Source organism: Dendronephthya gigantea, unplaced genomic scaffold, assembly GCF_004324835.1.
Source record: "Dendronephthya gigantea isolate DGI-Jeju-01 unplaced genomic scaffold, DenGig_1.0 000088F, whole genome shotgun sequence".
NCBI classification, from domain to species: Eukaryota; Metazoa; Cnidaria; class Anthozoa; order Malacalcyonacea; family Nephtheidae; genus Dendronephthya; species Dendronephthya gigantea.
This window is the reverse complement of record NW_021163098.1, coordinates 496,671-510,713: the sequence shown is the minus strand read 5'-3', so window position 1 is coordinate 510,713 and position 14,043 is coordinate 496,671. Positions and strand designations below refer to the sequence as shown.

At 36.9% G+C, this 14,043-nt stretch overlaps 1 protein-coding gene across 1 annotated transcript; it reads right to left on the bottom strand.

The window, feature by feature from the left end:
- LOC114533224 (choline kinase alpha-like) lies at window positions 1-13,964 on the bottom strand. The gene is made up of 10 exons (XM_028554724.1): window positions 13,125-13,964; window positions 9,718-9,958; window positions 9,441-9,574; window positions 8,038-8,145; window positions 7,737-7,795; window positions 7,565-7,649; window positions 3,609-3,717; window positions 3,182-3,273; window positions 2,240-2,321; window positions 1-1,311 (listed from the first exon to the last, which is right to left on the bottom strand). Exons 1-10 carry the CDS (start codon window positions 13,283-13,285, stop codon window positions 1,207-1,209), a joined length of 1,176 nt encoding a protein of 391 aa, XP_028410525.1. The 5' UTR covers window positions 13,286-13,964; the 3' UTR covers window positions 1-1,206.
- Window positions 13,965-14,043: the final 79 nt, after the last annotated feature.

Here is a 14,043-nt window from a genome sequence, read left to right as displayed (position 1 = left end):
AATTTACATCTCTTTAGAGTAGAAATGTATTGCAAGTTGCAAAGATAATCGCACCGTGTAACATGGCCTTAAGCACACATTAGTATTATTCTCATCTGGACTTACGTTTTAAGTGATATCTTGTGTGGCCATGACGCCTGATAGATGCATGAACGTCAATATATTGTAATGCTTTGATCAGGTGAATAATTAATTGGATGTATTTCTATCTATGTATGTAATTTCAAATATATTTGAGCGTAAGACTGGGCTATGATAATAGATAAAATCTACTTTCTGTTAGACATGTGAATTCTACTTAGGTAGAAAATAGGCAGGGAGTATACAAAAATCCCCAACGTAGAAATTTCCTTGGAAATCTGCTTTGCATTTGAGCACAAAAACGACGCTTAATAATAAAATAAATCGTATTACTTGCTCTTAATCCTGGACTCTGATTGGTCAAGCAACGTTGGATTATTACGCGATAATCACCCAAGCCAACTTTCAAAATGGCGGCGTGTTGTTTTTGTCAAAGTGGCAGATCAAAAACCAGTAATTTTAAACAAATGATCTCGAGGTAAAAAAAAACTATATTGTAGAACGGTGCTTATTTTTTTATTTAAATCGCTGTAAAGTTGCCAGACATTTCTTTGCAACATATTGGAGGTTCTTTTTTCGTAATCAATTTTCTAATCATACTAAAACTCCACTTCATCGTCTCTCTAGTTAATAGCTAAAAAATCAACAGTCACGATTTTAAAAAAGAGGTTTCAAATTTCCCAGGGCCAAATTTTTCATGCCTTAAGCTACGTACGGTTTTACTTGTTCACATGCAGAAGGAAACCGAACGAAAATGGTTCCGCCGTGTGAACGTCGCCTTGAACTAATTACAAAGTATAGATTTCTTCAGAAATTTCAAGGCTGAGGATTTATGAAACACCCTGTATATATAATTATGCTGAAATATCATACTGTAAAATGAACAAAATGTAAAATGTGCGTTTCCTATATATACACAATCAACCTAATTACGAGTCGTTTTATAATATACCCGAATAAAATACTTTAGTATACCTACCAGGTTTTGAACTTTCGGCATTCTTGTATAGCTTAATCATGGCAGTGATTACATGCATTTGAATGCAAAAAAAAGTATAGATTTTCAGATAAACTGAAAATACTTATGTACGTAAACTGGAACCGATGCGCATATATTATTCTCTTTTAGTGACTGCCATTGATACACAACGTCTTTTTGCCCTCGCTTCTTTCGTCATCTGCGAGATATTTAAAATGTTCAAAACACTCCAGTCGATACAATGCGTATTCCTACAAGCAAAATAAAAGCAAAATATTTTACGTCCCAGTCAGCTGAGCGTAGAGTATAAGCACATCTACCAGAGCCCAGAAAATATGTCCCGCGCCGATAATATCGCCCAGCCAGAAATCTCCAAGGATTATATATAGCCCCCCTCCAGGAATTTTGCCCTTGTCGCATGTTACCGGGAGTGTGCGTGTAATTTCTCAAATCTACAATATACTTCTCAGTTCATTTTGTGCCCTAACCAATACAAATCTATGCGAATTATAAAGCCTGGTTTCCATTTAGCCGTAATTGTCGTGAACAAGTCATCTCTATACCGATGAGTCCGAATGTAAATTTGTCTTTATTTCTGTAACCAAATCGGTCACTATTAACTCCACACATGCACATAGAATATTCTATCGCATCTGAATGACACCGCAGAAATTGGTGTTTAAGACGTCTGAATCCAAAAATTCAATCGCTGGTTCACAATTGTGCATTTCTGTACCGCTATCAAAGAGAAACCTTTTGAATATTTTAAAATAGTTCAATTTTTCTTCTGAATACGCATTCTGCAATCTTTTGACAGCTCATCATACACTTTGACCGCTGTGAAATGGCCATTTTGAGGCTTAAAGTATACACAAGGTAATTAATTCAGACGATTTGTTTTTACCGTGTGCAAGCTTCAATCTTTTGTGCAAGACATATTTTCTTGAGAATTTATAAATCTTTTTCTCACCAAGTTTGAAGTCTAAGTATTGAGAATTGCGGCTAAGTCTATACTAATTTCCGCGCTGCCTATCTGAATGAATGGAAACCAGACATTATTATATATAGGTCAGCGTTTTGAGCTGTTGTATAGAAATGGTCATATCTAAAAACCAATTATAACCAGATCTATACTGTGTACTATTCATATCGTTGTTGCTGCTATATATAACTACATACCAGATATCCGAAGTCTATTGTTGATTTGTAGCTTTGAAGAATGGAAAACATTCCCCAGAAGAAGTGGGAAAGTAAAGATAATCTAAAACACAGAATCATAGCAAGCTAAAACGTTAAGCCAAAAAAAAAATCATAACAACCTCAACGACAAGATATTCGCCTGGGGTCGGTTGTTCGAAGGGCGTTTTAAGCTTAAACGGTTGATAAGCCGAAGTTTAAAAATACTCTTATACATCTTTTGAATTACTGAACCTACACCTTATGCATTAAAAATTAAATTTATCCATTGAAAATAATCTATTTACATCGAAATATTTTAGCTCAAATGTTAAATAAATAGATAATTTTGTTTTCCATTTTGAACTTATCCACCGTTTAAGTTAAACGCAGTTCGAACAGCTACCTCTGAAATTTATACATGTCACCTGTTCAGCCTCAGTCAGAGAGAACGAACACACATGCAGTAAATTCAAGTGTCATTCAAATGGTATCAAAGACTAAGCTACAGACGCTTATTCACACCTTTGTTTCGTGCCCAACAGGGAAGAATTTCGTTTTGAACGTATTCGCATATACAATTACATTTTCAGGCAGAACCATTCAGAATTCCTACATTTTCAATACTTCATGTAAAATGGCAAATGATGTAACTTTTTACCGGAAGTAGTCAAGATTTATGCATTCTGATTGGCCAACCGAAAATGTAAACAGATATGTTGACTGGTCTAAAACGAAATTCCCCTTTGTTTTCGTGCCCTAATGAAGCCAATTGATTAAACATAAACGTATATGAATATACATCTCCTACCTAACTACACTTCAAGCGGTCAAGCCAGGTTGCAAAAACCATCAGCTTTGTCACATTTTGTAAAGGTTCATTTTCTTACAAACCACGCATGTTATTCTTTACAAGGTCTATATAAGGTCTTATGCTTTAGATACCTGTCTGCTTCAACAATAACCTTCTCAACTTCTTCGTCGGACACGTTCTCGCCTTCGTGTAACGCTTGCAAGTAGGTACGCACAAAGAAAACCTGAAACAAATAAGTTGACTAGCTCTTAATGTTAGAATCGAAATGTGCGGGGAAAGAAAAAGACTGCATGAATGTGCACAGGTCTATCAACGTTGAGATTAAAATGAATAAAGAATCTGCGTGGAGGAGTACTGGAAGAACGGCATTTCACAGGTTAGCAACCGGTCGGGGTTATACCATCGGGGTTATACCATCGGGGTTATACCAAATAGTATATACCATCACCAGTCTTTGAGAGAATAAAGATATGATTTTCGGAGTTTTGCGCGACTCACATTTTCTGTAAGTTCTCACGCCAATGTCGACTATCTTGAGTCATCGAGTACGTATCTTACCTTCTGATCATGTGATGGATACTTGGTCATGTCTCCAATGAAATATGGATAATGAGGGTAATTGTAGTCGCTTACCCATTCACAAAAATGGTTGCCGATATCAAATCCTCTAAACAGAAATAAAATTGTTCAACCTTTAAAGTTAGTAATGCTTACTCAGGGGCTGATTACATGGGTCATTTTCAACCCCGGGGTTGAATTCAGCCCTGTTGACCGGGATGAAATTTCAGCCCTGCATAACTATTAATATCCTATAAAATACAATGCGCGATTACATGACAAATTTTCAGCTCCAGGGTTGAATTCAGCCCCGGGGTTGAAATTTCATCCCTGCCTGAGCTACCCGAGCTGAAATCTCAACCCTGGGGTAAAACTAGCCCCGGGGCTGAAAATTTGTCATGTAATCGTTTCAACCCAGGGCTGAAGTTATTCGAACATGCGTAGTAGTGCCATTTACGCACGTGACTGAAACAAAATGGAGTCAACCATACATGACGATTTAATCGAAGCAGACGAAGCTGAACAAGAAAAAGAAACAGAAAGCGTCATTGTTTCTCGCGGAAAGAGGTTTCGTTGGGACAACAATAAAGTTGATACGCTAATACGATGCTTGGCTAATTATAAAACTCAAATGGAGTTCAAGAATTGTGATTTCAACGCCGATAAAGTTAAACAATACGAAGCTGTAAGATTTGAGATGGCTACGATTTATGCCAGCGATCCTTCACAATTTGGTCCGCCATCCGCTGTTACTAGCCCATTAATCAACCGAAGTGATGATTCACTTAGTCAAGACGAAAAATTGGAGAAACAAAAGCTACGAAAGCAGCAGGAGCAAGAAAAGAAACTCATAAAAAAGGGGTACCAACGTATCCATGAAAAATTAAAAGAGATTCGACAGAATTTCTCTGTTGCAGTGACAACTGGACGTCGTAGTGGTAGCGGCAAGATCATACTTGAATTCTATGATCAGCTGGTACAAATATGGGGTGGTTCTTCTGCCACTCGACCATTGTCTTGTGGAACATGCACCGAGGAAGTGAACGTCTCTGAAAACCTACTCGATGAACAGGATCTTTTTAACGATCATAACGATGACCCTGTATCCGATTCTGTTACTCCTCTTTCACACAGTGTAGATGGTGGGATGGCCACAGCAGACCAAATTGAGGGAAACGACACAGCCAATGGTTCTAAACTGAAGCGGAAAGCCGAAGTTGCTGCTGCAATTCCACAACTAATCGACAATAAACGAAAACACATGGAGCGCCAGTTGAGTGCCGCCCAACGAGATCAACTACTATTGAAGGAGTCTAAGGAAGATTCACAGTTTAAGAAGGATATTACCGAAGCTATTAAACAATCCGATCTGACATTTGCAAATGCCATGCAGCAAATGAGTCAATCTATTGTGCAAGTAGCCCAAGGTATGACACAATCAATGCAAATAATGAGTCAATCTTTTATGCAACAAAATGGTCAATCCTATTCCTATTCTGGTCACAATCCTAATCCAGCAGTTTATAATAACTTTGGAACACATCAGTTCAATTATGAAGGCTCTAATTCACAGCTGTCTGGTCATGCTGAAAATAATTCTGACCAATCTCGTGCTTATAACATTCTATAAACAGAAGTCATAATTAGATGTTTTATGAAAATTGGGGGTGTATATTAAAACTAAAGGAACAATTTATATTTGAGTTTTATGTTATGCTGCATTACATATTTTACATTATGTTATAACTTATGTTACATTGCTATTTTTTATAATGCTCACAAGGAAGGATAAAATTTTACAACACAAATACATATTGTGTATTTAAACTAATGTAAACTATTTTGGTAAAACAGTCTTTTCTGTGATGGGTACAGTCTGTATTTACATTATTATCTGAATGTGAGCTTAAACCTTTTAAACATGTTAAACTCTGATTGGTCAAATATCCGTAATTTAGACTGAGAGTTTGTGTATAAAAGGTCAGAACATCTTGTGTTGGCATGCCTAAGCAGTGTCTGGATTGATTGTTGTTGATTTCAATGAGATTGACCCTCAATGCTTAATTTTTTCAGTAATAATTATCTGGTAAATTGTGTGTAATATATTCTGTTAGAATTGTTCGAACAAGTTCCCCTTCCAAGTTATTGTATGAATACACTTGATCTGGCATATTTGGCACTTCATCTTGCACATGCTGTTGCATCTGAGAGTGAATTTCATCCTGATCCAACAAATCACCTTTATTCCTTTCACAGTAATTGTGTAAAACGAAGCAACTATATATAACAGTTGGTATGGAATCAAATTTCAAATCCACTTTTCGACTTAAAAATCCCCAGCGGGCCTTCAACCTCCCAAAGGCACATTCGATCGGGTTCCTGGCTGATCGAAGCATGTTGTTGAATATCACTTGACCATTATTCGAGCAAGACTGATACTCCTTCAAACAGAATTGAGTGAGGGGGTATGCAGGGTCCCCAATAAGGTAGTTAGGTACACCATTCTGTCCAGGGAGCACTGTGAGGTTTGTGGTAGGTAGCTGTCCACTATTAAGTTTTTTGCAAATAGATGAGTTCGCAAAAACTTTTGCATCATGCACCGAGCCTGGCCATCTGCATTCCACGTCCATGAAATTACCGTTGCTGTCACACACAGCTTGGACATTCAGAGAAAAAAATTGTTTATAGTTGAAGAAATCTTGCGAGTTTTGCGGTGGGCGTTTGAGTGCAATATGCGTCCCGTCAATGGCGCCGAAAGCCTGTATCATGCCAAATTTCAGTTCGAATTCTGAAGCCTTTTGCCTCATTTCATCCTTATTTCTTGGTAAATAGATATATTTCGGTCCCAACACCCTGTTTATGGCTGAACATACCTCTGTTATCACTTTTGTAACCGTACATTGGTGGATACCAAATGCATTTGCCGTCATCCACAATGAGCCCGTGTCTTTAAGGTAGTACAAAGTGACCGCTACTTTTTTATCAGTTGGAAGAAATCTGTAGTTTGGGGTGTTTGGCTTTGGCCTAATCACTGGATCCAATTCGGCTACTAATTTGAAAAAGCATTCTTTGCTCATTCTAAACATTTTTTTCCAAGTTCCGGGTGGGATATTTTCACCTGCTAAATTTTTCCACCACTGGTCTGTTCTTCCATTTACCACCCATGTCGTTCTCGGTTTCCGATGTAGTCTACGAAGCATGAGATGCTTCCTCCTTGCAACCCATTTATTTTTCTTCGAGCACAAATAAGCGCTAAGCAGCAACGTCCGCTTCTGTTGTAAACGCTTATACGCTATGATCATAGCATAACATTGCAATATCAACGTTATCATTACCCCAAATTGAAAAAAAACAAGCATCACGATTCTTTTAAAATTTTCACCGGCCATGTTTACGAATTTCCCGCGGTTTTTTATTATTCGCGGGCATTTTCAAACCCAGGGCTGAAGTTTTCAGCCCCGGGGTTGAAATTATTCATGTAATCGAAAAAAAATTCATCTCGGTCAACAGGGCTGAATTCAACGCCGGGGTTGAAAATGACCCATGTAATCAGCCCCTCAATTGACATTTTGATTAGAAAGTTGAAATGATATGCAACCATAAAACATGCAAACCTTCACGTACACCTGCATGCAATAGTACAAAAACGTTACGTCTTTCCTACAGCACTACAGTTAGAATAACGTGTTTTTCGCGTAAAAATATATAAAAAATAATATTACATTAGTGATTCATATAGCGATGAAAATATCTTTGCGATGGATCGTATACAACGTCCGAGCACCTGCAGCTGCGTTAGCCTAAGAAGGACACATGTACCAGCCTACATGCAGTTAGTACATATCTCGCTTAAGATCTTTCCATTCTTGAAATGTTGTGTATAAACCTTTATTCTTACGTCAAAAATAGGTAAAAGTCTGTATTTTATTAGTTTTAAGTTATATTGCTCACTGTACCTGTTATTATAGCAGGAATATTCAAAATCAATCACTTTGATTTTTGCAACCTCGAGACATTCATAAGTCTTCACTAAAAGATTTCCTGTAAATTCGGAGAAACGTAAAGGGGTTAAAAGATGCTTCATTATAGTTCTGGTTTTAAATGAATTTGCTGATAAAATCACCTTACCTGGTTGCATATCATTATGACAAAACAAAACCGGAGAGTCGCAGTTCTGCACAACTGATCTGCAAAGATACAATAATAGCTACAAAGTAAAATATTACTGCCGTAAGACAAATATATATTATCATACAGTCATGGCTTTACTATAGATGTAGTTGTATAGGGATACAATTAAATTGGTATGGGTATCAGTTTAAATCTTTATTTAGGAAAATATGTAAAACACTTGGGAGTTTAAAATCGTATTTCTTCCTGCAGGCTATGAAAATCTCAGCAGAACCATATAATTTTTAGACTTTTGTACCTGATGAATTGAAGTCCTTCATCTATATCATATAGAGCTAAAATTTCTTTCAACTTTCTGGATTTTGCGGAATCGCTGAACTTAAGCTCTTTTATCTCCTTTATGAACCTATGTATTTAAATAAATATAACATGTGGTTTTGGAGACAAAATAGGAACATTGTTCAAAACACGTTATCAAAACGTGCCAAAACAACTGCCTAAAGGGCTGAAAAAGTCTTTTTCGAGCGTCTCCATTTTCATTCTGTTTTTGTCACGTTTATCGTTTTGAGGCCTTCCTGATTGACAAACGCTGGCCGGTTGTATAAACTCTTTAACTACAGTTTGCATAGTTAACTCCTAGGGCGCTTTCCATTAAGCTGCCAAAATGGTCAGACCGGTCGTATTTTGAATTGAAATTGAGTATCTCGTTAAAAATATAGTGGTGAAACTGCATTTTCCCTGCTAATCAGATGTAAATAACATTAAATCTGAATGCAGATTTTTTAAAACACTCTAAAACAGCAGTAATCTGTCTGTACTGAAATACAACAGAGCCGGTCTGACTGTTTTTACTGTATAAAGAAAAGCGCCCCTAGTTAACTCGAAAATACACGACTCTGATTGGCTAATTCTGCCTTAACTACAGTTAAAAGTTAACTAGTCTATTATTCAACCGGCCCCAGGAAAGTAAGACTGAAAACCAGCAGCTGCCGACAGTTCAAAAATAAAATGACAAGACAAAGTCCGAAAAATAACATCTAACAAGAGTATGGACACAATAACTCTTCCATTATTTTATCGCAAAATCATCATTATATAAACTGATTACAATCATTCTTTATACCTGTAAATGCACGACATTTCGTCCGACGCGCATTCGGACGAAACAACGGAGCTGTCACGTCGATCTACATGTATCTATAGGATGATGTACGTGTTATGAAAAAAACCCACGAATTTAACCTGAGTTTGAAAAACAGCATGAAGTTATTTATACGTCTTAAATTTGGGAGAATGAAGAATTCCACTACTTGTCACTACCAATTCTGGAGTTCTTCATTCTGCAAAATCTAAGTCCATGCATGCTGTTTCTTCAGTGAAACTCTATGCATAGCAAAAGCATTTTTCAAAACTTGTCCTTTTTGCATGACACCTACACATCTTTATAGCTTTAAAATTAGATCGGCTGGTAGCTTGGTTTTATCCGGTAATGTTTTGTAATCAGTGAGTCTGATGATGATCTTCAAGATGATGATCTTGCATCGAATCAAGATATCACAACTCGTGTCTATACCATTGTTCACATCTTGGATTCAGCAAAAATTTCGCACTTTGTTCTGCCATTCAAAGTAAGACTATCCGAGGTAGAATATGCATCCGTTTAGTGAAACACAAAAAATATTTAAGCATGGTCGTGCTTACTTTTCCAGTGATTCTAGAAACCAGGTTCCCTCCTTCGACAACGGCAATGTCAGTTTATGAAAAGCAGCGACATGTTCGGCTATCTGTCGGGATAATTGAGGCTGTCGCACTTCAGTACTTGTTAAAGATCGAACCTAGAAAACAGAAAATTTGGTACTGTATTTGTCAATATGATACAAATAACATTCCGGGAGAGTATATATATTGTCTCAATAAATTTCAGTATTGTTTCGTTAAAATTATAACACCCTTAAATCTCCTTTTATTAACAACTTACATCAGGTATAAACTGTTCCAGTCTTCCCTCTGGAAATATCCCATACAGGTCAGGTCCCATTTTTTTCTCCGCTAACAGAACACAAATCATACATTCTTCCATCATTCGTACTGTGCTATCCGACATGTCGCTATAGAACGCTCCATAGAGACGAAGAAGAACTTTGCTTATGCTTTTAGGATTCTTCTCTCTCGTATCATTTGGCAAGGAACAAACAAACAAATGATTCGTCAAGCCACCACTAAAACAAAAGCAGATTCACCCCAATTATTCAAAGGTTTACTTCCATAAGAAACCTTCATGAAATCTTTATTACAAACGCACGACGTGTTTGTTCCTTTCTATTTATCCTAAATCAGTTTTCCACGAACTCGTCGGTTCCACGCGAAAAAATGCTAAATATATTAAATTATCGATCGTAATTATCGCTACTCTGGTTTTAATAAATGAAAGTAATCACCACAACAAAGGTTAACTTTCACGACCCAACGTTTCGACACTCCGGTCTAGTGTCTTCATCAGGGGTGATTTGATGTTGATCTGGCATATTAATGCAGTCTTTGTGCCCTAAATAGGGATGACGGAAGCTATTTGCCAAAAGAATATTTACATCTGATTGATAGATGACGTCATTTTGAGAGTATATAAGGAACTGAGTTTCAACATCAGATCACCCCTGATGAAGACACTAGACCGGAGTGTCGAAACGTTGGGTCGTGAAAGTTAATCTTTGTTGTGCTGATTACTTTCATTTATTAAAACCAGAGTAGCGATAATTACGATGGATTATATACCTGGTTGCCGTGAACTCGTTAACTTCAATTCGTTATATTAAATTAGTTCCTACTTTTATCGTTTTTATCGACTGTTTTGGCGTAAAAAACAAAACTGAGAACTCTAGAGAACGTTACCCCCGGAAAATATCCATTTTCTTTCGTGTACAACAGACTAGTAGTGCTGTATCGAATTGCTAAAGTACTCTGCTATCGAGCGTGATGTCTATTGGCAGTTGTTACACCACATGATTCGAAATAGATTGAGTAATACTGCTGATGCTTGGTTACCATTTAATTAGAATTTGACAATGATGTGAGTACGGTCAGTATTTATCAGTCAGAAAATAAAGGCAATTTAAGTGAAAATGAATCGACCTTATGCGCCAATATAGGCTAATTTTAGATCTGCGTAGAAAGTAAACATATTTGCAGTGAGCTAGAAATAACTGATATAATTGCAAAGTTTAGTCGCGAATGTTTTAAAATTGTATTACGTGCGGAAATGTGGAACTAATGGGCGGCCGTTGCAGTTAATTTTTTTTGTGCGTATGACAGCTGTAGAACTGTAGTGTACTTTCAAGGCGGCCATCAACGCGCAAGCCGGACGTGCGATTTCGCGAACGTACGTGCAAGAGCTTGCGATTTTCTTCTTTTGATAGATGTGAACGAGTAATTAGTTACGAATGCTCCGATGTGTATGAGCCATTGGTATGAGCTCTTATTTAAACATCGGTAATAAACCACTCGTTCACATCTATCAAAAGAAGAAAATCGCCCATAAAATCGTAGCAAAAATTGCAAGTGTACACGAGCCTTTAAAGTTAAACATTCGGGCCGAATATTAAAATTTGAAACTTCGCATAGCTATATTTTCCGTAAATTACAACATTTTGCAGCAAAACTTTGCAATTATACAAATTTTAGTGCTTTTTTCTCGAAGATTCCCTGGAAAACATTTGGAATCTGGAAATATGTTAATTTAACAATTGCATCATAAGTTTGTGTCGCAATCAGTGGCGTAACTAGAACGATAATTGGGGGGGGTGAATATTCATATTCAGTTCTGCCCTACGGATTTCTTTTGTAAGTAATTGCAATAGTGAATATTCTGAATAATGTATATTCACCCCGCAATTATCGTTGTAGTTACGCCCCTGGTCGCAATATTTGAGAGCTTTTACCAGCAAGGCGAAACAGACTATCACTATCAGCTATATGTGACCATAGATAGTTGATTTTATGATCAAGTGATTTATGATAGTGATTTTACTATCCATGATGTGACCAGAGCAAATATAGTATACTTGTTTTATAATATCGTCAAATCTACTGAAATTGATTTTGTATTGAAGTTTATATATTGCCCCAGGGCACAAGCCATAGTCTTGGTGGCAAGGCAAGCGCTTAAGATTTAGATATTGTATATTTGGTGCCCTTCAGGTGGATTGTTACTTCTACTTACTTTCTTTCTATTTGGTTGCACTGACTGCAAACATGTCAAGGTAGTTGACGTGATATAATTTTGCTTTAATACAATTTCTCAATTTACTAAATGTAGCCAGGCTAGTCTATCTTCTAACTTCTCATCTCATCATCCTTTAATCTTGGCATGCTTACAATCTCCCCCTATTATGTAGGTCAGTGATTTTACCATCAATTCCATGATAATACAAATGAACATTTTATTCATTTGAAAGCAAACCTATCCTTTGATAAACTCTCAAAATTCCTTATTTGGTCTTTACTCAAGTACCTCAAAATTATTACCTCCAACTTAACCTAGTTTCTGCCGTCTAGTCTTTTGGTTGATAGACTGGGTACAATTCATCACCTCAAACAATTTGACATGCAGGTACATGAACTACATGTACTTACAAATACCATTTAATTGTTTCACACAGTTGTTGCTAATTTTTGCCATTCATATTTTATATTATGTGTATTTTACTCTAGCAGATTATGGACAGCCACATTGTGCTGCACCACTTAAACTAAAGTTCGGTTTTAGAGATTTTGCAGACATTCAGGTTACCCTGATAAAAGTACTCTTAGTTGATAAAATGGAATCAGTGGCATAGCCAGCCTGACGATTTAGTCATGCTATGCTAATATTTTGGTGTTGGTTGACTATGAAAACAATGAATTTCTAAAGAAATGAATAATGATAATAATGTAAAATTTGCATAGCATGACTAAATCTTCAGGCTGGCTAAGCCACTGAATGGAATCACTACAAAATATTGGGAATATCATCAGGATTTTGTATGACCTATTTGTGAAAAAAATTTGATCACCCACCTAAACTTTTTCCATCATAAGACAATATTTGGCAGTTCTTGCAGTCATTAATCACTCATATGCACTGCACGACTGCACTGGGTAGCCTGGTCAAGAAAAACTGCTAATTCGAGGGGAATGTATTGGTCTGAACTCTGAATATATGACTAACTGAATGGTATAGCAAAGACAGCTACTCCGTATACATATTTGAAACTTAATACATATTATATCGAGATATTCAAAACTGAATAGCCACATCACCACATGCCTTGCACGCGGTCTGAAACAATCAGAATTGTATCATCAATTAAAAGTAACAGACTAATCACGATTACACGATATAAAACTCACTGAACTCGTTGTATTTCAAACTTTGCCAAGGGTGTTTTCTTCCACTCCCCTCCAAGATATTTACGGCACAACTCAAAGCTGAACTCTTTTATTTTGGGTTCAACCATATTTCTTGAAATAAAATATCGTTTAATACAACGTAATATATTGTTTCGAAACATCTTTGAATTCAGCCACCCGTTTAATAAATGGAGACATATTAAATTTGCATGCAACCGTACATAATACTGCCCGGGCGAAGTTTTACATTGTATTTTATTAACAAGCCAAAGTCCCAGTCGTGTCTCGTTACAAAGTTAAACAGGGTCCAGCAAGTATTTCTAAGCTGAACTTTGATCGGTTCTAGTCATTCGATTCCCATCACCATGCGCCATTCTCAAATTCAAACTTGATAGTTGATATTGCAATTGTCGCGTGGCATAAATAAACGTCACATTACGAAGGGGTGTCGACGTGGGAGGGGACTCAGGGGAAATGTAACTTGTGAACAGGGGTGTTGAACGATGCGAAGTTGCTCTTCAAAACCTGTATCACGACCCTGTACTGACCAGTCAAACCAGTATCGTTAAATTGTCGGTTGGTACTTTTTACTGTGGTTGTACAAATGCGCTATCCACTGGATAGTGATATACTAGTTTGAACATCTGTAGCAACCAATTAACTCGTTCACATCTATAAGATTAAAATACAACTTCTGCATGAGAACTAATAAAACCGGGCACGGGTACCAATTTTATCCATGCCGTGCCAAAGTGCTGTAAACGCGACTTATGTATGTAGTTAGTATACATCTCATGTGTCATGACAAGTTTTGAATTAGGACTTGAGTTTACGCAAGTCAACAGTCTTTTGTGAACATTATTATTGCAATAGGTCATTTGTAACAGGTGTTTAGGACCCCAGGAAAATCCAGGCATGT